Genomic DNA, 23,697 nt, shown 5'->3' on the forward strand with positions numbered 1-23,697 from the left:
CACACACACACACACACACACACACACACACACACACACACACACACACAGACACACACAGACACACACAGACACACACAGACACACACACACACACACACAGAAGCTAAAGGTCTGCCTGTGCTCTAGCCTCGAGCCTGGCTTATCCTCTTTCAATTTTCCTTTTCTCCTCACTTCAAAGTATTGTGTCAGTAAAAAGTTGCCAGTGGAGCGACTGCGCTGTATGTTCCGTCAAACACAGTTTAAACAAATGCACGTTTTTTACAAGTGAATATGGCATTTGTTTTCATTGACGAACCTCTAGCCAACTACAAAAGAAGCAACATGTGAGATTTAGTTGCTATGGAACAGCAGGAGGTGCAGTGCAACCAACTCAAGTGCCATGGCTGTACTGTATATGCAGCCCTGGCGGTTATTCCAATGTGTGTTTTCACTGGGCTGATGCATGATTGATTCACATATCCTCCAACTGCAATTTCATTTGAAGGGTTTGCTATTTTCAGGGGTATCTTTGCTTTTTTTTTTTTCTATATGTTGTATGGTGGATTCAGACAAATTTAACACAACATGGAGTGAAGTTAAAATCAAAGAAGAAACACATCATTTGTTTTAAATTTAACATCTAGCAGTATCCATAGTGATGTAAGTTTCCTGCTAACGGTGGAAATTTAGTGCACACCCATCCCAAACCAGCCACCCTGCCCCCTTTAATATGAAAAAGATGCTGTTTTGATGCAGCGTGACACTCAGTAACAGGAGGGATCAGTATGATAAAGTAACACAGACATGCTGCAAAAGCATGAACAAATGATGGAGGAGCTATTCTAATAAATGATGCATTGTGGACACGGTTTGGTTTTAAAACGTCAGTCGCAGAGTCAGAAGTCAGAATTTAATTATCAGTAGAAACGTCATGCTGATATACTGTACACCTTAAAATGAAGTCTGTGAGCAGGAGTATGGTTGAGAATGCTATTACAAAGCAGAGCATGTCCTGCTGATGTCTGCAGTGTGTTTTAAATGACAGCTAAAATCCATTATAAGTATATATTACACTCTATGTCATGAGTTTGGACATATTTCTGCCATTGTACAGTTCTACCGCCCACCCTCGGCATCTGCTGCATGTTGATCCCAAAATTGCATTTGCGTCAGTGACAGCTCATCAGACTCAGGAGAGCGCCTCGGAGATGTGTGATAACATGCTGAACTCATCTCCTGTCAATTAGTGATGTCAGACAGACCCCTCCCTCTGTTTCTCATAGCTCATCAGTCTGGCGAATAAATAAAATAAGGACAGTTCTCTTGGCTTTTATAGCATCTACAGCTCTTGTGATGGTTTGTTGGACGACAGGCTGCTTTGTTGTCCTTTCTAATTGGCTTTGCTTTGATAATCAATATGTCTCAATGTCCAAGCAAAATTGAGATGTCATTGAAGTATCTTGATCCAACATCTGCACTTAGGGACAGACTCAGGACAGAGTTTTTGTCATTTCGGCTCCTTCACCCTGTTATTAAGTGACTGACTATAACTATTGATTCAACACCTGCACTGACAAGATTCACTGTTTATCAGCCTCATGATGATGTCTCCCATTTATTTTCTGTTTTTACTGATCTTAAATTTGCTTTGTCACATATTGATTAATTATGTCATTTAAGCATCTTCCCATTTCATTTAAGACTGTCTAGATGCTTTGTTTTCACCTCTAATTCCCTTTAAAATATGTGATGACTCATTGAGTTACTCAGAACAGTTTGTCAGTCGTTAATCTATTTACCCCCCCCCCCCGTCTGAATCCATTTTGTTTAGATATCTACAGTAAGTTGTTGAGTCTTGAGAACTTTTAGGCCTTAGAAGAATATCCAAGTCTACTGATTAATGTCTATCTCTCTATAATGGATGTATTGTTGTCTTTTGAAGCTGAATGAAGGATATGATGAATCCAGAAGGTGGCAGAGCACCAAAGAATGTATCCTCACAATGTGTATGAAATTTTAAGAGTTAACAGTGAGCTGAGAATGAGGAGGGCATGGTCAAGGCGCCAATTGGTTGCAGCTTGCACAAATTGAATGCTTGTTTTTCCATAAAGCCCTGAAGTGCATAATCAATGAGTGTGTGCCCTGCATGACATTTAGTCAAGCAGAATAATGCATGTTTGTCCTGTTTAACTTTTAACGAGTACCAGAGAAGATGCTCTGCAGCCCTAAATGTGACACATTTAATGATTGTGCATTCAAAAATCATATATACAGTAGTTAGAAAGGGTGGTGAATTTTTTCTGATAATATTTCAGCATGATGCAAAGCACTGTGAGCTCCAGACAAATGACACATCAATAAGAAGGTGAGACTTACTGCAGCGATCGCCTGCAGTGTGCTCTGACTTATTTGTTCCCACAGGACACCTGGCACCTTCTCTTTGATGTAAGCCTTTCACTTCTTAAGTCCTCAACTATATGGGCACTTTCGCAATGCAGAGAAGGGGCTTATCTGTCACGAAGGCCATCAGAAATGATTTGTTGATGATTTGATTTCCATGCCAGGGAGTATATGGCTGCTTAAATAGATGCTTCCAGAGAGGCTGAGCACAGAGGCGACCTGATGATGGAGCTGTGGCGTAATCTCAGAGATGAAAGGAGAAAACTCTGAGGAACTTACATTTCTGAGCCAATCTACCAAACTCAGATTCAAATGCTCTCCATTTGTGTGTGTATGATGTTCTTTGGAAAGTTAAAATGTAAACAGGATAAGCTTTTTGAATTTGGATCATCCTATGAATGCTGTTTTGTTTGTGAGGCTTCCACTAATTAATGCATCTTTTTATTCACCTGCAGAGGGTTGCTGCAGCTTCACATTCAGGGCATTGGGATCCTCCGTTATGTCACAGATGAAAGCCGAGTCACACACCACCCTTAATCCCCAAGCTTAGTAATAGCAGTCGATTTAAGAGTATGAAAGTCAATTTCCTCATGCATCATTTTTCATCTGTGTAGGTCTTATAACAAAACAGCTTTTCTTTACCGATGGTGAAATTGCCTGTCTTAGGTATTAACCTTAAAAGTTTCTGTAGCATTTCACTGTACATATCACGTGTCTGGTTCAGAACTAAAAGTGCCCTCCACCTTCTGTGTATCCACTTTGATGGCAAACTGTCAATATAACAAGTATGCAAAAAACAGTACTTTGATTTCCCTAATGAGCTACAGCAAGATCAGATATTCTTCTGCCTCCTGCGCCACTCAGGTGAAGAACAGCTTGGTAAAATTGTTTTCCTAATAATAGGCAAAGAGGCAGCAGTGGACCTCGCTCTTTTTGCTCTTGTTAAATCGGGGTTAACCACTATTTGAATCAGTGTATTTTAATTAATAGTTTCATATGCTTGCCTCCAGCATTGCCCTTGACTGTCTTCAAGTAGCCTGAGCAGTAATAAGGGTGAGATCTGATACTCTCAATGTGTAAAACTTCACGTCTGCAGGACATTCAGGAACACCGTGACTGAATTAGAAATAGATTCATAATATGATTAACAAATTATAAACAAGCTTTAACATCAAGGTTTGCAATATGGCTGAAATGCTCTGACACCATCTTCAGGCAGCAAAATGAACACAAAATCTGAGCGTCCTATATTATATAGATTATTATATATTATATTTTATGACACATGCACATTTGTATTTATGCCTTATGTGTCCCCATCTTTACCCTTCACCCACGATTCAACTGTTTCTTTTTTGTTTCCACCATTCAATCTATCTTTATGGCTCATCAAAGTGTTCAATATTAAACAAAATAAAAAATAAACAAATGAAATAATTAGTAAATGAAATGAAATAATTGTATTAATGAACAGTGTACCTGCTAACCAAATTTAGCCAGCTAGCATCTGCTGGTCACAGCTTTTGTTTATCTTAACACAATGGAACAACCTAACTAGCTTGGTTGGCTTGTATGCTTAGGATCAGGGTTAGCAGAAGCTGCTAGGTTGAGAGCAAAAACGGGCAAAGTGTCTTTCTCTTTGGCTTTGTTGCAAACAGAATACACAGGTATCTTGAGGTGGTTGAATGTGCTAAAGAGGCTGAAGGTGAGAGGGCAAATACTGGTTACCACTCCACTGTCATGAGAAGTGACCTTATGAAATAATGTTTTATTGGGAAAAATGTCATTACTTTTGAAAAATGGCATTTTGAAATAAAAACAATATTGAAATAAAAATGAACTCTAAAACTATCCCAAAATTATAATGAAAGCCAGACTGATGAAATGTTATTTCATCATGAATTGAGTTTTAAATATTGCTTACCTAATTCAACTATTTATTTGTCCTTTTATTTATTTTACTTGCATTATTCTTTTAAATGAATATTGAACACTTTGGGGCTCCGTACATCTGGTCATTCAGTCACGCCTTCTCACCTCGCACCACGATGGTGGTTGACTTCTTGGCTGGGTTTCCCACATTGTTGCTGGCCACGCAGCTGTAGACCCCCGCCTCATCTGAGGTGATGGCCGGTAGCGTGAGCGTGCCCCCCTTCACCACGCTCCTCTGTGGCAGGCTGTCATTACTGCTGACCCAGGTGAGTATGGGGGGAGGCTCCCCACCCGTGGTGATGCACACCAACGACACCGTCTGGCCAGGATTCACCACGATGGGATCCTCCACCAGCAGCTTGATGGATGGGGAGGCTGTGGAGGAAGAGAGTTTGGAGTTAGGAAAGATTGGCAGAAGATGGACAACTTTGGCAGTTATGACAGTTACAGTATAACTCTGCTGAGAGAGTGCACACAACTGTTCTACATTTATGTAAATTTTCATATTGCAAAACAATAATAAAATTATATATCAACTTGGGTATACAATGCAGAAAGGTAATAGTCTTACCTGTCTTATTGGTGAGTCTGAAGATAACACTGCGGTCAGGGATTCCACACACATTTCTGACAGAGGCGATGCAGCTGTAGTTTGCGTAGTCCTGAGGACGCAGGTTCTTCAGCTTCAAAATCTTTGTTTCCCCCTGCAGCTCAGACCAAACCAACACTGGTATGCAAATGTGTGCAAAAATATCAACATAATCAAGTAAAAGAAATGCAGGAAACTAGGTGCTGTGGAGGAGATGGCAAAGGCCAAACAGCTCCAAAGAAAGGTCAAAGAGATGAATATGTATACAGTTTTAATGAAGCAAAAAGTGAAAAAAAAGGCAGCTGAGTTCAAGAATATTACTGTAGAATCACTATAGAAACGGTGTTGGTATTCGGCAAGAAAATTAATGTGTCAACTTGCTCAACACCAACGTGTGGATTACCATCCAGTCAATGGCCTTTCAGTATTTTTACCATGCGGCTACAGAAATATGGATGGGCTCAGTGGGGGAGCACTGCACAAAAATGGCTATCGCACTGAGAACGTGTGTTTGATCCCAGCCGGGCCTGTCAGCAGCGAGCTCCGCCCAGAAGGTTATGATGAGAATGTGAAACCTTTCATGTGGCTGACTCCAGAGCACGGATGTTGGGGTGGGAGGGGGCGCAGCAGATTAAAACATGAGTCAGCCACATGCTGAGGAAGTCCACACAACATGGCAATCACTCACGTCTTTCAAACCCTTTCATATCCAATGATGCTCATGGATAACTTAATTTCATTAGATTAGCCATGCAACCCACACACCACTTCCTTTCTTCCTACCGTCACCTCCTCTGCTTCGGAGCAGATATTAGGAGATGAGGTCCGTGCTATTCAGTGCACAAGCTTTACTCACAGCAGGGGTTGGGGGTGGGGGAGTGAGGGTGTGGGGATTGGAGGGAAAAATCTATTTGGAAAATGCAAGGGGCAGAGAAAGGAATGAAAGGACAAACACATTAAACTGAATTGGAGAGCGGGGTTTGATGGACATATTGATGGAAAGATTGAACACTGAAGTACACATCAGCTTCAGGAACAGGATGTATGGCTGTCAGTAAAAGGGCAAAGAAATAATAAAGGCGTGTATTGTCACTATCAGGTAAAAAAGATTTTCTCATCTTAGGGAACAAAGATGAAGGACAGAATCAAAACCAGTGAGGACGACTTAAAAAAATGCATGGTAGTAAAGATGAAACTGAGGGCATTTTTCATGCTAGCAGCAGGAAAACTTGTTTGAGTGAGGAAGTGGAACTAAAAAGCAATAGAAAAATGTCATAATTGACATGAATGTGATGTGCGCCTCAGCTGGGTGATGAGCGTTATGATACTAATAGGGCTTTAAATGTCTACCTCCTCACGATCGTGACAGCATGCTGAAATGGAACATCATACCACAAGAAAACATCAAACCCCATCAGAACTATCAAAACATATTGATTACTGTAAAGAGGTGAAAATATGACGAGAGATAAGAAATGGCGCCATTATACCTTTGATAACTGTGCTATTCTCAGGCACTTTGTGGAGAACATGATGGCACAAGAGGTGGAGGAGAAAGTAAAAGACAGCAGAAAGGACAGGGTTTCTATAATAAAAGCACAGCTCTAGGCCTCACTTAATTATGAACCAGTTCTACACAGAGAGTTTGAAATGCCACCTCTGCATTTCTACAGTAACAGTGGGAATATAAAAGCATTTGTTAGGCTGAAAAGGTGCACTGAAGTGAAGCTGGAGTAAAGAATAATGGAGGGTTGAAGGTATGAAGATGAATTTAACACATAAATCCTGGACTGACTGGACTCAACACGACTGTGTGGGCTCGATTTGGGTCAGTTATGAATTTGCTAATTGTCTGTGAAAATTTCGGGCCAGTTCAAGTATATTGTTGAAAAATACTGTTATTAGCCAATTATAATAGCAAATTACGAGGAGTTTAGTCAGGATTTACTTAGGGTTGGACTCACACAAAGCTAATCTCTGGGTTTGGGTTGCACTCAAATTTTCAGACCCAATTAAAGCTTTAATAGAGGGCAGGATGAAAGAGCGAGGGAAAGAGCAAAGAGGTATGAAGAGCAGGATGGAGATGGGAGGAGTGTCTGATGAGGCCCGGTTGTGCAGCTTCTTCAGTCCCCTTCACCCACTCCATTAGTTCCCAGCCATCTTTCTCCATTTGGCCAAACATCAATTTCACTTCCTTTTTCCCCTCCCTCTCGCTGTCTGTTTCTTAAGCCTCTTTTCCCTTCTCATATGTCTTTTTCTCTGTCTCGTACATTTCCATTCTCTCTGACGCCCAATTCCACATACAAATCACATTCAGTTCAATCAATTCAAAAACTACAATTCCCTTACTAGTGACAGAACAATCTCAGTCAGTTTCTTTGTTGACTGCACAAGGCCCTTTTTAGAACAAAGCCTCTCAGTTTGCAGATGGTAAAGAAATACCACTCGCTCAATTGAAGGAACTGATTGTGACGAGAACCCAATCTATCTGCGTCTGCAAGTTCGTGAAACTGGGCTAGTGAAACTAATATGGCTGTTCAGTGGGGTTAATGAGTGCAACTTTCACCATCCCATAGCAGAGCAAGGGGGTAGCGCTCCTACCTGTGGTACAAAAAAGCACACCCACAAAGCTACAAACTCTAATTCCCAAAACATAAAGGCAAATGAAACAGCAGCGCTATTATTATAGTGCTTCACAGTGTAATATGCAACAAGATGTGTTCATGCATCAATTCATCACTGTTGGAATACAAGAAGAGTGTGTGTGTATAGTGACAACATTTATTGCACTCTACTCCTCATCCAAAGAGGTTGATAAAGGTCATCATTTACATATTTTAGAGCCCGACTGTGGGCACCGTGTCATAGAAATTTGCAAAAAACTGCTTTAGTTCTAACAAAACTGTTTGAACTCTTGTGACATCGAAACATTATCATGGTCGTTTCACATCCTCTCACTGCTTTCTCTGCAGTTTGGAGAGGAAGGGCAAAAATTGCCCTGTCTTCATGGCAACAATCCAAAAAACACCATTAAAAGACTAATAATTTCAGCTTGAAGCCACTTCATGTGCTATTTTCATCCCTGTTGCATCTGTATTACCTGTGTGAAAAACGGCTCGTAGATCTCCACGCCCTTATCAGAGCCCTGTGTCAGGACCTCTCTCCCACGGTGCCAGCTGTAGCGGACAGGCGGGTTTGAATTGGCCACGCAGCGGAGGAACACAGTCCTCTCATAGTAGAACTGTTCCTTAGCTTCACCAATGCTCTGGTGCACCGTCACCACCGGGTCGTCGAGGTCTGTGAGAAGAGCACACACACACACACACACACACACAGGAGGAAACTATTAATAAACACTTTTCCATTAATTCAACTGACGAGCAAGTCAATAATTTCTTCATGATCAGTCAATCATTCTGACCACATTTCAGGCACAGATGCATATTCACTCAGCTGTTGTAGTGATGATTAACAAATCAGGTTTGAGATCTTCATATTATCAGAAAATACAATCTAGCTCAATCAGTGCTTCTTGATTGTGGTGAAAGGTCTGACCGAAGGGGTCACAATCCTAACTGCATTAGTAGAGAGCCGGTTATCGGCGTGCACACAGGGGTCGATGTGTGAAAGGAGGTGAGAGGCCCACTACTTGAACTACTTAAGTCAGTCGAATACAACCCAAGGGCACATTGAATTCCCAGTCAATGAGCGAGCCGCTATGTGTTCCAAGCCGCTCTCCATTGTGAGTTTCAAACATGAGCGAGGATGACAAATACTGTGCACAAAATGATGTTTGATGTCCATCACTTCAAAAGAATAATGTTTGGCTGCCCTCCGCACTGATTTTGGCTCTCTGTGATTTGACACATCTGCTGCTCTACCCATTTCCCAACAGATCTGAGGGAAGTTTTACCCCAACACTAGACAGTTGGTTATTTGAGGAAGCGCTTGTGGTTGATTAAATGGATTCAAAGTTAATCATCTTACCCGGCTATCACATTAAGCCTTGGCAAATGGTGTTCATCATAGCTGTGGTGTCTTTTAGCATGCTAATACTCGCCTTTTAGATTATGTCCATTTGCACGCTCAAAGAACGAGGGGAGCTAGCTTTTTCCCTTTCATCTCCGTCCGAGATGCAATCAGTTTTTAACACGAGCAAAAAGGCAATTTAAGGGAGAGGATGAGGGAAGCTAATGCAAGTTATCCCTCATGCTAAAATTCTAACTGATAAAGGCTGACCTTTTGCATATGAGGGAAAAAGTGATTGAGTATATTAATGAGTGAGTTAGTGTATCAGTGAGTGAGCAACAAAGTGGATGATTGAGTGATTGAGAGAGCTGGTGTGTGAGTCTGTGAGTCAGAGAGTGCAAACAGCTTACACTAAATGAATATCCAAATCTATAACGATTATAAGCCTCCAGAGAAAAACTGCACGTGCCTGAGGTAATATTAATGGATGAATTCATCACTTTTAATTCAGTAGCTGCCCACCCCTGGATTTGCTGAGGATCAGGTCCTAATCAAGGTGCCTGTGGGCCACGGTGCACAGCATCCAGCCTTGACGCACCAGCCGGAGAATGCTGATTCCTCAGTTTCATTAAAGACATGTTCTGCCCTACAGCCCCTTAATCAAAATCTAGCAGCGGTCAATACTTCATCCAGGATCCATTACAGTGTCTCGGGTAAGAGCAATTACCTTTTGGGGGGGTGGGGAAAAATAGGGGGAGTGGGTGACAACGCTACAGAGAAGACAGAGCGATTGCAGGGTCATTTTAGTGGAGCAGATTGCTCTAAGTAAATACACTGATTCATTATAGAGAGGAGGAGGAGAGTATGAATCCTACATCTTATCTCTGGCTCTTCCCAGCTCCTCTCTCATCTGTTTCCTGCATCAAGCAGTCAATTTACTAAGTGTGGCAGAAATGGAGTGATTCATTGACAGCGCTATCTACCCTAGGATACACGTGTCTTTGAGAGTTGGACTTGATAGGAGGTTGTGTTTTTTTTTTTTTTTTCCCCATGGTGACAAGAGTGTGAATGTGTGTTTCTGTATGTTTGTGTGTTAGGTGAGGAGTGGTTTGAGCTAATAATAGGGTCAAAATGATATGCAGAGAGGAAGTGGATGCTAGGAGCGCAAAGAGATAAATATGGAAATATGGAAATGTACGCACTGGATTAAAATTTGATGAATTTCAAACAAAATTCCACCTCCACCATCAGTCCTTCTCCTGTAAGGATGTTGTGTGTGTGTGTGTGTGTGTGTGTGTGTGTGTGTGTGTGTGTGTGTGTCTGTATACGTGTGTGTCACTGTTGTGCAATTAGCTTCTGAAGTCACGCTTGACTGATTGTGAAGCTTAAATCCCTGAGCCCAGAGGAAAACTGTGGTGTACAGGCCGCCTGCGCCAGAGTTGTTAGGGTTTGTAATTGCAGGTTTATGGCTTCACAGGCCGGTAAATCTGCCCATGTACAGCTAAACGCTCCAGTGAGCTAACCTTAGCATCACTCCTGCTCACTCTCACCGACCATGACAAGTCTCAAAGCTCTGGGTCTCTCTGATATTAAGACACACGGGCGGGGCAGCGTGACACACGGATGTGCAAACACTACACGCATCGTGAGTGTGAGTCAGAGGAAGTCTCACCAGACAAGCAGGAAAAAAAAGTACAACATTCAGTTTATCACCAGTCTTTTTTTTTTTTTTTCTCTCTGAAGTGAGGAGAAAATCGAACAAAACCCAAAGATGTTGATATTCCCGCTTGAATCGCAGAAGGCAGATTTCGGCATTATAGGTCTACCAAAACATTTGTTGGACAAATAGGCACAAGTGAGTGGTTTGGATAAAAGAGAAGATGAAGACTAAAGAAGGTGCTTCATTATCACATCAAACCTTAGCTCCTTCCTTTCATGTCCCCCCCAACCCCCTCCAAAAAAAAAATCAGACACCTGCATGAAAACTCACACGCATTACCTCACTCCACCTACCCACACCCAGCCACCCATCCTCACACACACACACACACACACACACACACACACAAACACACACACGCACACACACACACACCGTTTTTGGGGCTGTCTCTTGGGTGTTCATCTAGTGTGGGTTTTTCTATTTTTTCTTGGCTTTGATGTCTTTCACTCTCTCTTTACCTGATCTGCTGAAGTCACCTGGGAAGAGAGCACCTATCAGGCTCCCAGGCTGTCAGCCATGAGCGACAGAGGCCTGCGATTAATTTCACCCAATCACTGTCCCAGCTTGATTACCAGCAGGAGCACTGATCTGACTGACATTTGTGCGACGTCTTTCATGAGTAAACAGCCCTGTGATGTCGAAGATATGCAATTTGCTTTTATTTTGTGCCAAGAGACAGCGACAGCGACAGCGAGAGAGAGAGAGAGAGAGAGAGAGAAGGGAGGGGGAGGGAGGGGTCATGGTCAGAGAGAAACAGAGGGAAAACACGGAAAAGGAGGGTCGACAGCATGTACAAACTTCTAAATTGCTGCTCTCCAGATGCAGGGTTAATGAGGTGATGATCATCCTGTATAGCAGCTGTCTCCTACACTCATTCCAAAGAAAGGTGACTTGCTCTCTTTGTAGGGCTTTCTTTCTTTTTGCAGAAATATGGGCGATTAAAGAAGTTATTACCTGGCAGACTGCCCTGTGAAGGACCTCACCTTCAAGCCTCTTTTTTAGAAGCTGGAGTCTAAAAGCAAATCCTAAAAAAAAAAACCTGATTGATACACATAGATTGGAGGCAGTAAGTGGTGAACTTTTAAACTGGCTGCTGCAAATGTGTCTCCAACCAGATTAAATGCCCATCAAAGGCGTCTGTGGAGTTTGAGTGATTGTTTTTTTTTTTTTTTTTATAAAATACCACTGTTACAGTCAGATAAATAAAAATAATGTCTAGAGAGGACTGAATATGAGATTCAGCGTCTGAGATATTTGCACTCTGATGCATAATGTGTGGGACTGATATACTGCGGCAGACTAAAGACTGAAACTGCGAACAATATGCAACGACAGTATACTGTATGTAAACACACTACATCAAATATGACAGCAAAAATAAAACATGATAGACATCGTGTGTAATTTCAGTTTCCTGAATGGTCCACTTTAATGCATTTCTTTTATGTGGGTGAAAAGGTTAATAATCCATATTTGTGATATAACATCCATCTCATGCACCGGCCTCTGATGGAATATGTGAATGCAGCATGTAATTTACTGTCGGAACGTTTCCCTTCCCTCCATCTCTCAACCCCCTGGCAACAGTGACCTCTATCTCATGGCTACACTCCACAATAACTAGCTCCTGCTAGCTGTATCTATTTGGTGTCAGCTGCTGCTTTATACTTAAATGTGATTGTGGTGGCGGACGGATGTGTTTGGAGGGTGGGCGAGGGCATGATGCATCTATTTCAGCAATAAGTCCACTCTGACGATGGCGTCTGTGTAACAGAGATATCTTGGTAAACTGAATATCATTCACTGAGACATGAGATACGAGAGTGAGCAGCCTCATGCACCGCACCGCTCTCACTGCTGTTGTGGGGATAAAAGGAGGGAGAGCAGAGAATGCAAGGAGGAGCACATTCAGGGTGTTATATCTTACTGTGACAGCGCAACACACATTTCTATGATAAAAAAAAAAAAAGAAGAAAAACACAGTGACTGGACACATCATTCAATAAGATAGCTAAGTGCATCTCAGCACATAATTAAAATGGTAATGCACACATGGCTGGTGATCCAGCACTGATGGATATCTTATGGCTCTTATTTTATGACTGATTATTACTTATGGCTTAGCTGCACAGTACAGTGACAGCCTGGCAGATAAGACCGACACTCTAACCAGATTACTGTGAATAACTACATTAAGGTATTAATTTGAAGCATTTAAGATATCATATGTTTTCTACTGTTAGCCACCGCTTGTCTAGAGGAATGTTAAGGCTGCTCCTCTTACATGATTAGCCCACTAAACAGTTGGAAGGGTGTTTGATAACTGGAAAATGTTATAAATTAACTATTAGTTAAATGCTAAGATTTCCCCATTTCCTTCCTTACAGGAATAATTTAATATTATGGGAAATATGGTTATTTGCTTTTTCTGCTGAGAGTTGGATGAGAAGGTTCATACCACTCAGCGACTATTTCTGCCCCACACAGTCATTTTTACACATGAGATATAGTGTGTTAATTACTGAGCTTTAGAGGTGCATGTGGGTTCATTGTCTTACCTTGGGACATATTTACAGCACAGACATGATAGTGGTATTGATCGTCTCACATAACTCTCAACAAGAAAGTCTATTTCCTTGTTCATTTAATTTGAGCAAGACAGTTATGATAGTAGTAAGTATGTAAGTAAGAACCTACTACTTACTTATGATAGTAGTAATGATTGTTAAAAAAAACAATAACAAAAAAAAACATGATTATACTATGTATCTCACACACCTGGATGGTGGAAACAATCATTATATTTGGGCGCCACAGCTGAAATATTTTACTGTGTTTTTATGTAATTTCAAAGCACAATATAAGTCTAACCTTATATTTTTATTAAAACTATACATTCACTATGAACATACTTTGGTAATGTTTGTTACTGTGATTTGGACAAGATCATGATGTGTACCGGATGAGGTGAATATGTATATATTTTTGTATTTTTACATAAAACTGATGTTATGCACTCAATCCTGTAATTACTGTTATATTATGTGCAAACATCATTCAACTGCTTTCGAAAAGACACCTAATTAGCTACTTCTGTGATGAACTAAATGTCACTGTCATTTACTATTTCTATATAAAAAAGTCAATCAGAGTGATTTTGTTCTGGTTGCATCGGTAGAACAATAATGAATATCTAAATCCTTATGGCATAATCGCTAATAAAATAATGCAGATTTATTAAGATAGGTGACATGTAGGTGTGTGTCTGTGTGTCTTGGGTACAATTCATTATACAACTCCCCATCCAGGCTTTAATATTTTAAGTTTGTAATTGAAATTTAATCAGTGGGTCAGTTGCCAGGGGTCAAAACAACTGTTTTAATACTCTGTAAAGGGGCAGCCCTTTGAGATCAGGGCTTTATAAAGGCTACTCTTCTGTCTCTGCCAGGAACACGGGGGGGGTGGGGGGGGGTTGGACAAGTTGAGTTAAGGTTTGTAAAGGGCAACACACCACCCCTGCCATGGCTGCTGTGCCTCTGTGGTACTTTGTAACAAGTGATGAATTATTCATTAGTCATTTCCACATTGCTGTGTTAACTTCAACTTAAATTTCTACTGGGGGGAGAGGGTAGAAAGCTGCTTTCTCTTTCTCTTTCTCTTTCTCTATAAAATCTCCTTTACTTGACTTCACCTGCCCCTTACACCCACTGTCTCTCCCTCTTTCTCTCTCTGCACTGGGCATTAAAGTAACGTTAACTAACTCCCTCTCTGAGGCCACAGTCATCAGGCCTGGTTAAGTGTAATTACTGGCAATTAAAGAGGCAATGCAGAATGGAGTCAATGGAGCGATAGTGAACGATACAGCATGCTACAGTGTTGGTAGTAGAGTAGCTTAAATGTAATAGAGGACAGTGGTCTCGTTAGTATTGCAAGGAGATACTCTAATGTACAGTAAAGTGGGCTTGTCCCCTCGAGCTACTGGCTGCTAATGTGTAAAAAATGATTTAGATAATGCCCAGTATGGATGTTAAAAAAAAGGATTTTATTTGTGCTAAATGAACTTCCAGAGCTAAACTATATACTTCTGAATGCACCTTTTCCCTGGAAGTCAAAGCTATGCAAAGACGTGATGTTTAAGCTTGCAGAGTGGCTGATATTTCCCTCCAGTCAGATGAAGTCATCCTCTGCTTTAGCTGTGCTGTTTGAACTGTTGCTTTAAGAGCTGGAGCTGTGTTTAGGAAGCTGCAGCCCACTTAGGACTGCTGCACCTCCATCTTCCTCAGTGACAGCACTTTTCCAATTATGCTGTCTTTGGAGGAACACTGCATGTCTGTAGGTGTGTGCAGAAGACCAATGTGTGTATGTGTGTGCACACATGGACAATGTGTGTGATAAATGGAGGGGCAGACATCAGCAGCCTCACAGAACAGCCTGTAACCCCACACTTCCTCCTGGTGATGGAGATGAGGAAATAATGAGGCCCAGTTGTGCTGTGTGTGTGTGTGTGTGTGTGTGTGTGTGTGTGCGTGTGTGTGTGTTTGTGTTTGTGTTTGTGTGTGAGTATGTGTTAGGGGATGAGTAGTAATGAATCTCCTCTTCATCATCTCCTTCAGACAGTGGTGTCTGCCTCAGCCCATCTCCTCTCTAATTCATCTCCCTAGAAAACAAGCAGGCCACAGACCAGTGATCTAAACACCTCCACCACCTAGAAATCAGACATTAGAGTTGGAGGCAAAGCACCAGTGACATGATGGACTTCTTCTCTGGTTTCAGCCCAATGACCCTCTCCTTTGTTTAGTCTGGACAAAGAGCGACCAAGGATGAGAAATCTTCTCTCAGTGATGATTTGAAAGCAGTTTCTTTAAATAAAATAGTGACCATACATATTTCTGCTGAGGCCATATTACTTATGCCAGTAATAACAGCATTAACTGCATACTCATTAAATGTGATGAAGTGTATCTTAGAGGCTAGAGAGGGATATATTGGTAGAAGAAGTGTGTATGTGTGTGTGTAAGTGTGTGTGTGTTTTTATGTGTTTTACATGACGACAATAAGTGAAAAGGCAGTGACTTGAAAAGAAATTCCACCCGTTGTGTTGTTGTTTTGACAGCAGGCAGCCGGCTTCCAGTTGGCTGTTTAACCAGTGACGTAATGTCTGATGTATGCGAAGTGAGCGCTGGATTTCTTTGAAGACGCCACAAAAATTGGCATTTAAACATCCTGCCGAGTAGTGAATCACAGTGAGCTCAGACTTTACCAGTGACATCACATATTTGGAAATACTCTGGTCATTATATCAAATTAAATACTTCCTTTCCTTCAACAGATACGACATGGTGTTACACTTTCACCGCATTATGTCCCATCGTATCACCCTGTTTCAACAGGAATTACGTCATGTTAAGGAGCAGTGAGCACATTTTACAGCGTCTTTAATGCATGCCTCTAGCGCTCTGTATGATGTTACATTTCATACAATCGTTAATGATTCTCTTTTTCTTTTCCATCGTCTCATATCACTCCCCCAAAAAGAAAATAAGTAAACAACTATTTCATTTCTTGTCTCCTTGGTCTTCTCTGGCAATACCACACAAACCAAAGCTCTGCATATTTGTTTGAACAATATTCTTTAACTGATTTTTGCCTTAGAAGATTTCAAGACTTTTATCCTTACGGGACCTCTTCAAACAACATCTTATCATTCACAGTCATTAAATGCTGTTTTGCGTAAGAACAAACTTTTATAAAAGAGCAGAATTCAAGATTAATATCATCATGATCCATCATGAATTCTACTGTATATTTACATCTTATAATTGGATATTGTTGTCCATATCCAAAATACTGGCTTAATATTAACTAGCTAACTTGCATCGTCTGTGGCCTTTCCTCACCCAGAGAGAAAATGTTTAAAAAACAATAAGGCGATAAGAATGAAATTCTACAAGAAATAATCACATTAGCATAAGCAATACAAACACATTGTAGTATGTTTTAAAGCTCCTGATGGGGAGAAAAACAGAGGCAAGAGATGAGGTTAACTCCACTACTCTGATTAAGAGCCCCTCCCCAGAGCAAGTCCTTGAAAGAGTAATGGGCAGTCGTGAACTGGCCTTACCTCCATTAACCACACCAGCAAACATTTACATAATGTACACATAATGTGCTGATTCATTCTATCCTGATTCAAACAAGGCTCAGATAACTCACCGTGGCTGTATCACACCATTCATCACACCAAGTCATTTACATCCAAAAGCACTTAAGAGCTGCTACACATACATCTTTTTCTACATACATTATGGGATCTTTTCGGAAGATTGTGTAATACATCACCTCATATCATAGGATCTCATCATACTGAGATACTGAGATGGCGTTCCTGAGCCATTTCTGGCACATGACTGTTTTTAGCCCAAAAACTGATGACGGAGATCTCATGTGAGGTTTTTGTAATGCTTGAATTCAATTTTAAAAGACCACGAACTGTATTTCCTATGTAACCTACAGTATATGTGTCTCACAGTCCAAAAACATGCAGGTTAGGTAACTTGACTAAATCCCTCCCCCTGAACAGTGATTGTCCAATCATAGCTTAACAGCCCTACCGAGCACAGCACATCTGTCAAACTTTGGAGTTCTCCAGAAGTTGACATAGCTTGCATTCGGCTATAGTAAGAATGATACACAGCATTTAAAGAGTTTATAGGGTGGTATATTTTTTAGCTAAAGAAAATTACAAGAACAAAGTTTGAAGAATGGATTAAACGGTATGTTAATCGGGGCCGACCCGATAGCTGAGTGGTTGGGGCGCGTACCATGTGAGCGCAAGATGCTCTTATCAGACAGTCATCTGTTCGGCTCCCAACTGGCCCGACTCTTTCCTGCAAGTCATTCCCCTCTCTCTACCCCCTTTTCTGTCAGTCTCCACTGTCTGATAACAAAGGCACAAAAGCCTGAAAAAAAAACAAAACAAAACAAAAAAAACCCAGTATGTTTATCTACCTTAACAAAAGGTCAAAACATTAGCATGCCCAGCTAACTAGCTCACCCCCTACAGTAGTAACTAAGCCTTACTTCGAAAGCCAAGCTTATTATTAAATTACATTAGTTTGTGTGGTTACACGTTGCATTAAATGTTACCCTAGATAGCATTATGTTTAACAAATGCATCGGTTAGTCCTCATCCATAAAAAACATTTTCTCTTGCAGCATTTACAGTGAAAAAATATAGTAGAAAAATATAGCATAATACAAACAAGTATGTGAGCTAATAGTCTCACATTTGTACTTATCATATGTATAATACCAGGAGTATTTTGCTCTATACAACAATGAAAGAATAATGCTATTTTTTTAAATTTCCTTTACATGGTTTATCAACTGATGAGGATGTACATTTTTTTTATCATAGACAACATTAAAAATTCTGAAACATTTTCCACCCACTTATGGAGCTAATGTTGGTTCAAATAGTTGGTTTAACTGACAGAATCTGTTAGCAACAGTTGTAACTTGAGCCTCTGTATGAAATTGAGGACCCAATTCAAAAATTGACAATTTTGAGCAGTGAATTTGTTATCATTGTTATTCTTGGTCTGTGCCAAAGAAAGAGAAAAGAAAGCATGGCAGGAGTAGAACAATGACAATTTAAGGAAGTAGGGCAAAATTTCCCGTAGTTGCATTTTTGAACGCTGTGATAGACTTGATAGGCTGACATTAAACAAGATAAGCAGGTAAAGATGATGGACCAGTGGATGGATCATCTGATCTTTTATCCGTTAGTCAAAATAAAAGCCTTATACGACTAGAAGAAGGTCGATCCACCGGTGAAATATGACATCTCTCAATCTGAGTCATAAACCAACCCATTGACCCTGCCTCTGGCACCTGCTTCATCCAAATGAACCCACTAATCGATAGGCTCCCCTGAGATCACCATCCCACACACTGCCCTCTGCAATCATTCAAAAATATATTACCTATTTACTTTAAAAGGGCCTTTCCACGGTATACAAATACAAGCACAGAATTCAAATACTGAGTAATGAGGGGATACAGGAAGTCAAAACTCAATTTTTATCACCATGGTCTGTGAGTCAATGTTTTCCTGAAAACTGTCTTCCTTCTCTTGCTCTGCACACACATTTACTCAGGCACCTTGCAGCAGGGCGGCACGAATTGTACACCTGATGAGATAAGAAGCGCCAGTTATACTGACCGACTGGATAAAGCAAAGCCTGCACGGCCGCTAAACAAACACCATCAGCTGCTGTTTGGTCTCTGAGCTCCTTCATGAACTCCATCGATGGAGGGCAAACATAAAGCAGACACACTTCCCCAAGTCGTCCTCGCACCGCACGCTGCTGCACAGCGTTGCACAGCTGAGGAGGCGTATGCCAAGACAAGTTAAGCCTTTGACATGTGTGTGTGAGTCAGGACCTCACTGGTGGAGAGTGTGTTCATGCATAAGCATGTGCTTGAACCCAGTGGGCAGCCTCTATTTTTGTTTCCCCCTCGCACACATGAGCACACAAAGAAATGGACACACACATTCACACGTCTAGAATCTAGATGAACGCTGCTGTTGCCAAAAAATGATTCCAGCTCGGACTCCCATCCATGTGCTGACAAACGCACACAAACACACAGTATCCTCATTAAAATTCTCTGGCATGTGCACCAGCAGTGTGGACTAAGGGCTGTGTAAGTCCCTCAGCAGATAACACAGAGAAAGGAGGCTATTGTCTTATTCTAATCCTTCTTTTGAAGGAACGTAGAGAGAAATATCAGGGAAGGGGGAAGATGGGTGTGAAAGCTTCAGTAAAAATGATATCTACAGTCCAGTGAGTTGTTTGTCACAATGCGTGCGCCACCTCATTCTCACTATTTCACAGCCACTGACAAACTGGCACTGGCTGACTAGGCAGACAACATTAATATCATCTGTCCAACATTAACATAAGGACAAATGGTACAAACAGCATTTTCTTTCCTGTTTACTCTGTAAAACTTCTTTTTTTTTCTTTTTCACCTCTCTGCACTGTATCTCTGTGCTCTCAAGTAATTCACAGTTGCCAGGTCTGTTCAGACCATTTTAAAGCAAGTCTCAAAGTGGTCCTTTATCACAACCTGTACAGTAAATGCCTACATGAACTGCGCAGGGTTGAAGGCGTAGCAATTTCGTTTTCCATTTCTCCATCAGCTGAAATCATTCAGTCTCACTCTCTGAATTAATGTAACAACCTGTGTGTTTGGGCTCCAGTAATTTGACTTGAATTGTTTTTTTGTTATTATTTTCAGTATTAATTAATATGTCAATTTATTTGACAAATAAAATGATTTGAATGAACTGATCGTTTAGTTTATCTCAGGTTCCCAGAGACTGAGTTTTACATCTACAAATCCTCATATTACTGAAAATTAAAACAGCAAATGTTTGGTTTGGTTTGCTCACTACAGGACTTACTCCATTTTCAAATTTGTTGTTGATCCTGTTAATTTGGTTAATCAACTGATCATGCCAGCACAAATTAATCTAATCACAATCTCAATAGTATGTTTTTTGAAAACTTTGATCCTTTAGTAAAATACTGTAAATACAAACGTTTCAAACTCCTACCTTTCAGTTAATTTTTTGGCTTGTCACTTGGGTGGACATTTTCCACACTTGCCAAGTCTCTTTCAGATATATTGTGCCGGTGATGGTCAATGAACTCTCTGAGCCTGCAATAAGCTGCCCCTGCAGAACTCTTAAGCCCTCCTCGATCAGTCACTCAATGAAACATTAGATGCTGCAGCAAAATTAATGCTGCTAAAATTAAATGAAAACACTGAAAAGACTCCCCTGCAGGAAAAAGAAGAGAGCATCTTAAGCTTAAGATCGATCAGTGTAGGAGTTGGGCAAGGTTCTTTATTAACTTTGCAGAGGACTTTCCCCACAGACCTAACTGCAGACAAACACAACTGAGGTGTCAGCAGGTATAAAATGTGCTTAGATGGACTTCTGAGCTTTGTAAATACGTTAGCTTTGAGCTGGCTGTATAGCTAATATCAGCTCCTCTGGGCTGCAGAGGTCAGTTATTACCGTTAATTATCCTTCCTGTTTTCATCTGCAGCTCAGAGAACAGCAAACTTTTACTCTGTCTGTCTGTCCGTCTGTCTGTCTGTCTGTCTGTCTACATTTAGTCTTTTTATTTCTTACATTTATGATAGAGTCATAACAGGAGTCAAACAGGAAGAGGCTGCTGCTATGATTTTTTTTTTTTTTGGTAAACACAATTTAAGCCAAATCACGTTGCATATGAAAAAGATCTCTAGTATTTATTTTCAAAATTGGAAACAAGACCCTTAATTCCAGGAAGAAGAAAGAAGTAAATGGTCTCAAAAGAAAACCAAAGGAAAAGACTGTAGAGGGATCATTCACGTTTTAAGCCTCTTAATGTAAAACATGCTGGCTGCTCTAGTTATGTAGAGTGTCTTCCTTTTGCAGTAATGGTGGAGTACATTACAACTGCTAGCATTATTTCTTAAATGTAAACAGAGTAAAATGAACAGACACACATCAAATACATCTAGAAGAGAGCAAATGTGATTGAAGGTGTTGTTGTTGGGAGGTCCAGCTCCAAAACACCAGTTTTGGTGCTAATTAAAAATCGTAGCTGCAAACCACTAAAAATAGCACATGCTGCAGAGGCCCATCAATTAAATTCCCCCCCAGGGGACAGTTATAACATTGCTCAGGAGGAATGATGTGCTTTTGCTAGATGTGCAGCATAGCACAGTGCCAGCTAATGAAGTACACACAAACTGTTTTACAAGGCCACATGCAAGGACGACATTGGGATAACAATTCACTACTGTGTAATAAAAAAAAAATATATATCTGCTACATATTAATTTTAATCTTGATTCTTTATTTTTTTCTTTATGCTTTAAATATTCCTCTTTTGTTCATATTGATAGAGTACATTATTAGACTGCACAGTTTTACTGGCATCACTATATAATAAAACTATACTACTACTATATTGTTATTATTCTATGTTCATATGTTACTTTATAGGGTAGACATAGTTCTTATCCCTTTCCATTCATATATTGCACAGTATTCTACACTGTATTTACTAGTATGTATATTGTACTTTTATATTTGTATATAAAAATATACTCACTTACATAGACCTACTTGCACATACATTTGCCAAATCATCTTATATAGTCCAAAGTATTGTAATGTATATTTTGCATATAGCTTAATGTCTTCTCTCTTTTTTAATCGATTTTTATAAATTCTTTTTCTATTAATTTCTTATTCATTTTATTCAATTATTTAAAATATTACTTTAAGTGTTTTTTTTTACTTTTAGACTCTCTGTGATGCTGTAATGCACACACACACACACACACACACACACACACACACACACACATATAAAAGTTTGCAATTGTAGTGGATTGCAGTTTATTCAATTGTGGTCCACTAAAATTTAATGTCAACCTTGTCTTAAACAACATGAAAACTCTGACCTCAAAATGCCAGATGATGATGCTCATTGAGGAACCAAACTGTGTGATTATCCTCAGGTTCTGTCTCTGGTGTGTTATCTAGCTTCATTTCCACATCTGCTCCTCCAGCTCTTTAGTGCAGTCAAGGTGAAATGGTGCACAGAGGGAACAAGGCTCTGACTGTCAGCTGCTGAGAGGCGTTCAGCCCCTGCTCTGCTGCTCCACTAAGGCTCTCCACAAGCTTTCCACACAAGTTTCAATTCCACAACCTCTGCCTGTGTCAGTCCAAATAAACAGGTACAAGGATGAGGCTCACACACCGAGGGGCAAGAATAAGACAGAGGAGGAGAGGAGAGGAGAGGAGAAGAGAGGAGAGGTGAGGAGAGGAGAAGAGAGGAGAGGAGAGGTGAGGAGAGGAGGGGAGAGGAGAGGAGAGGAGAGGAGAGGAGAGGTGAGGAGAGGAGAGGAGAGGAGAGGAGAGGAGAGGAGAGGAGAGGAGAGGTGAGGAGAGGAGGGGAGAGGAGAGGAGAGGTGAGGAGAGGAGGGGAGAGGAGAGGAGAGGAGAGGAGAGTGTTATTATTCAAAAATGCATCAAATGAATGTAGGTTTTACTGGATGGGTGTCATGGACTGGAAGCAACTCAAGTGCATCTTGTTTAGTTCAGAAATGTTCTGCTCCACTACCTCCTTCTTTCCTCTGTGACTGAAAATTGGGTGTTTGGCAACAAATTAAGGGCAGAGGGGCCATCAATTTTCAATTTTTTTTTAGTTTGCAGCTTGGCATCAGAAAAAAAAGCGGAGACGGAGAGAGTGCAATTGAGGGAGCAAAGACTGAGGCAATAGTGAAAAATTAAGGAGGCAGCTTGGATATCTTTAAAAGGCACCAAACACATGATTTTAAGGAGACTTCCTTAAAACTGAAACAGTAAGACTAGAGATAAAAAAATCTGCCCTTAATGCGGCTGATTATGATACGCCTACACATAAACACCAAATCTTGGTGGGAAGCCTTCCGAGGGTCCAGCTGTGATCAAAGGGCAGCAACTCCTCTGTCCTTCCACTGTTCGACCACTCACAAGGTGAAATAGGACAATTGATTCCAAATCAATAAAAACAATAACACTAAATCACCTTTTTCTCTGAAGAATGCCAATGAACCTTCCCAATCTGTCGTACAGATACTTTAAAAAATAGAGAGACTGCACTTACAGTCGATGGCTATGTCAGGATAACGAAAGCGTTTTAGCTTAATTAACATTCTCAGGAGAGCGCAGGGGTCTCTTTGGATGCACTATCTCCAAATAACTACATTTCCATTTACAGCAGAAATATGGAACTTTGCTATATTAGGCTGTAAGCATTCATGTTGTTATATGCTGATCAGCACTAATTGTCTGTGCTGCAGCTGTGCTCAGTTTCTTGTACCAAATGATTCAAATGTAAAATCTTTTGGGTAAATTTATAAAATAATATTGCCAGACTATTATTTGGCATAATATATTTTTGTGGGGAGTCTGAAATGACTTAATTCTAACTGGAATATATTGGTAATATATATATTTTTTATATGTTGTACTACACTGCTCAGACTG

At 40.6% G+C, this 23,697-nt stretch overlaps 1 protein-coding gene across 2 annotated transcripts in view; it reads right to left on the reverse strand.

The window, feature by feature from the left end:
* Window positions 1–23,697, reverse strand: part of LOC139621900 (MAM domain-containing glycosylphosphatidylinositol anchor protein 2-like) — a 162,376-nt gene that overhangs the window by 75,190 nt on the left and 63,489 nt on the right. For both annotated transcript variants that reach the window (XM_071478865.1, XM_071478864.1), the window contains exons 4-6: window positions 8,004–8,200; window positions 4,886–5,018; window positions 4,420–4,689 (exon numbers count right to left, since the gene is read on the reverse strand). In XM_071478865.1, coding sequence (XP_071334966.1) covers window positions 4,420–4,689; window positions 4,886–5,018; window positions 8,004–8,200 — 600 coding nt within the window. The remainder of the gene's footprint in view (window positions 1–4,419; window positions 4,690–4,885; window positions 5,019–8,003; window positions 8,201–23,697) is intronic.

Source organism: Trachinotus anak, unplaced genomic scaffold (assembly GCF_046630095.1).
Source record: "Trachinotus anak isolate AG129_WGS33_773 ecotype Australia unplaced genomic scaffold, CSIRO_AGI_Tana_v1 ptg000005l, whole genome shotgun sequence".
In the NCBI taxonomy this organism is placed as follows: Eukaryota; Metazoa; Chordata; class Actinopteri; order Carangiformes; family Carangidae; genus Trachinotus; species Trachinotus anak.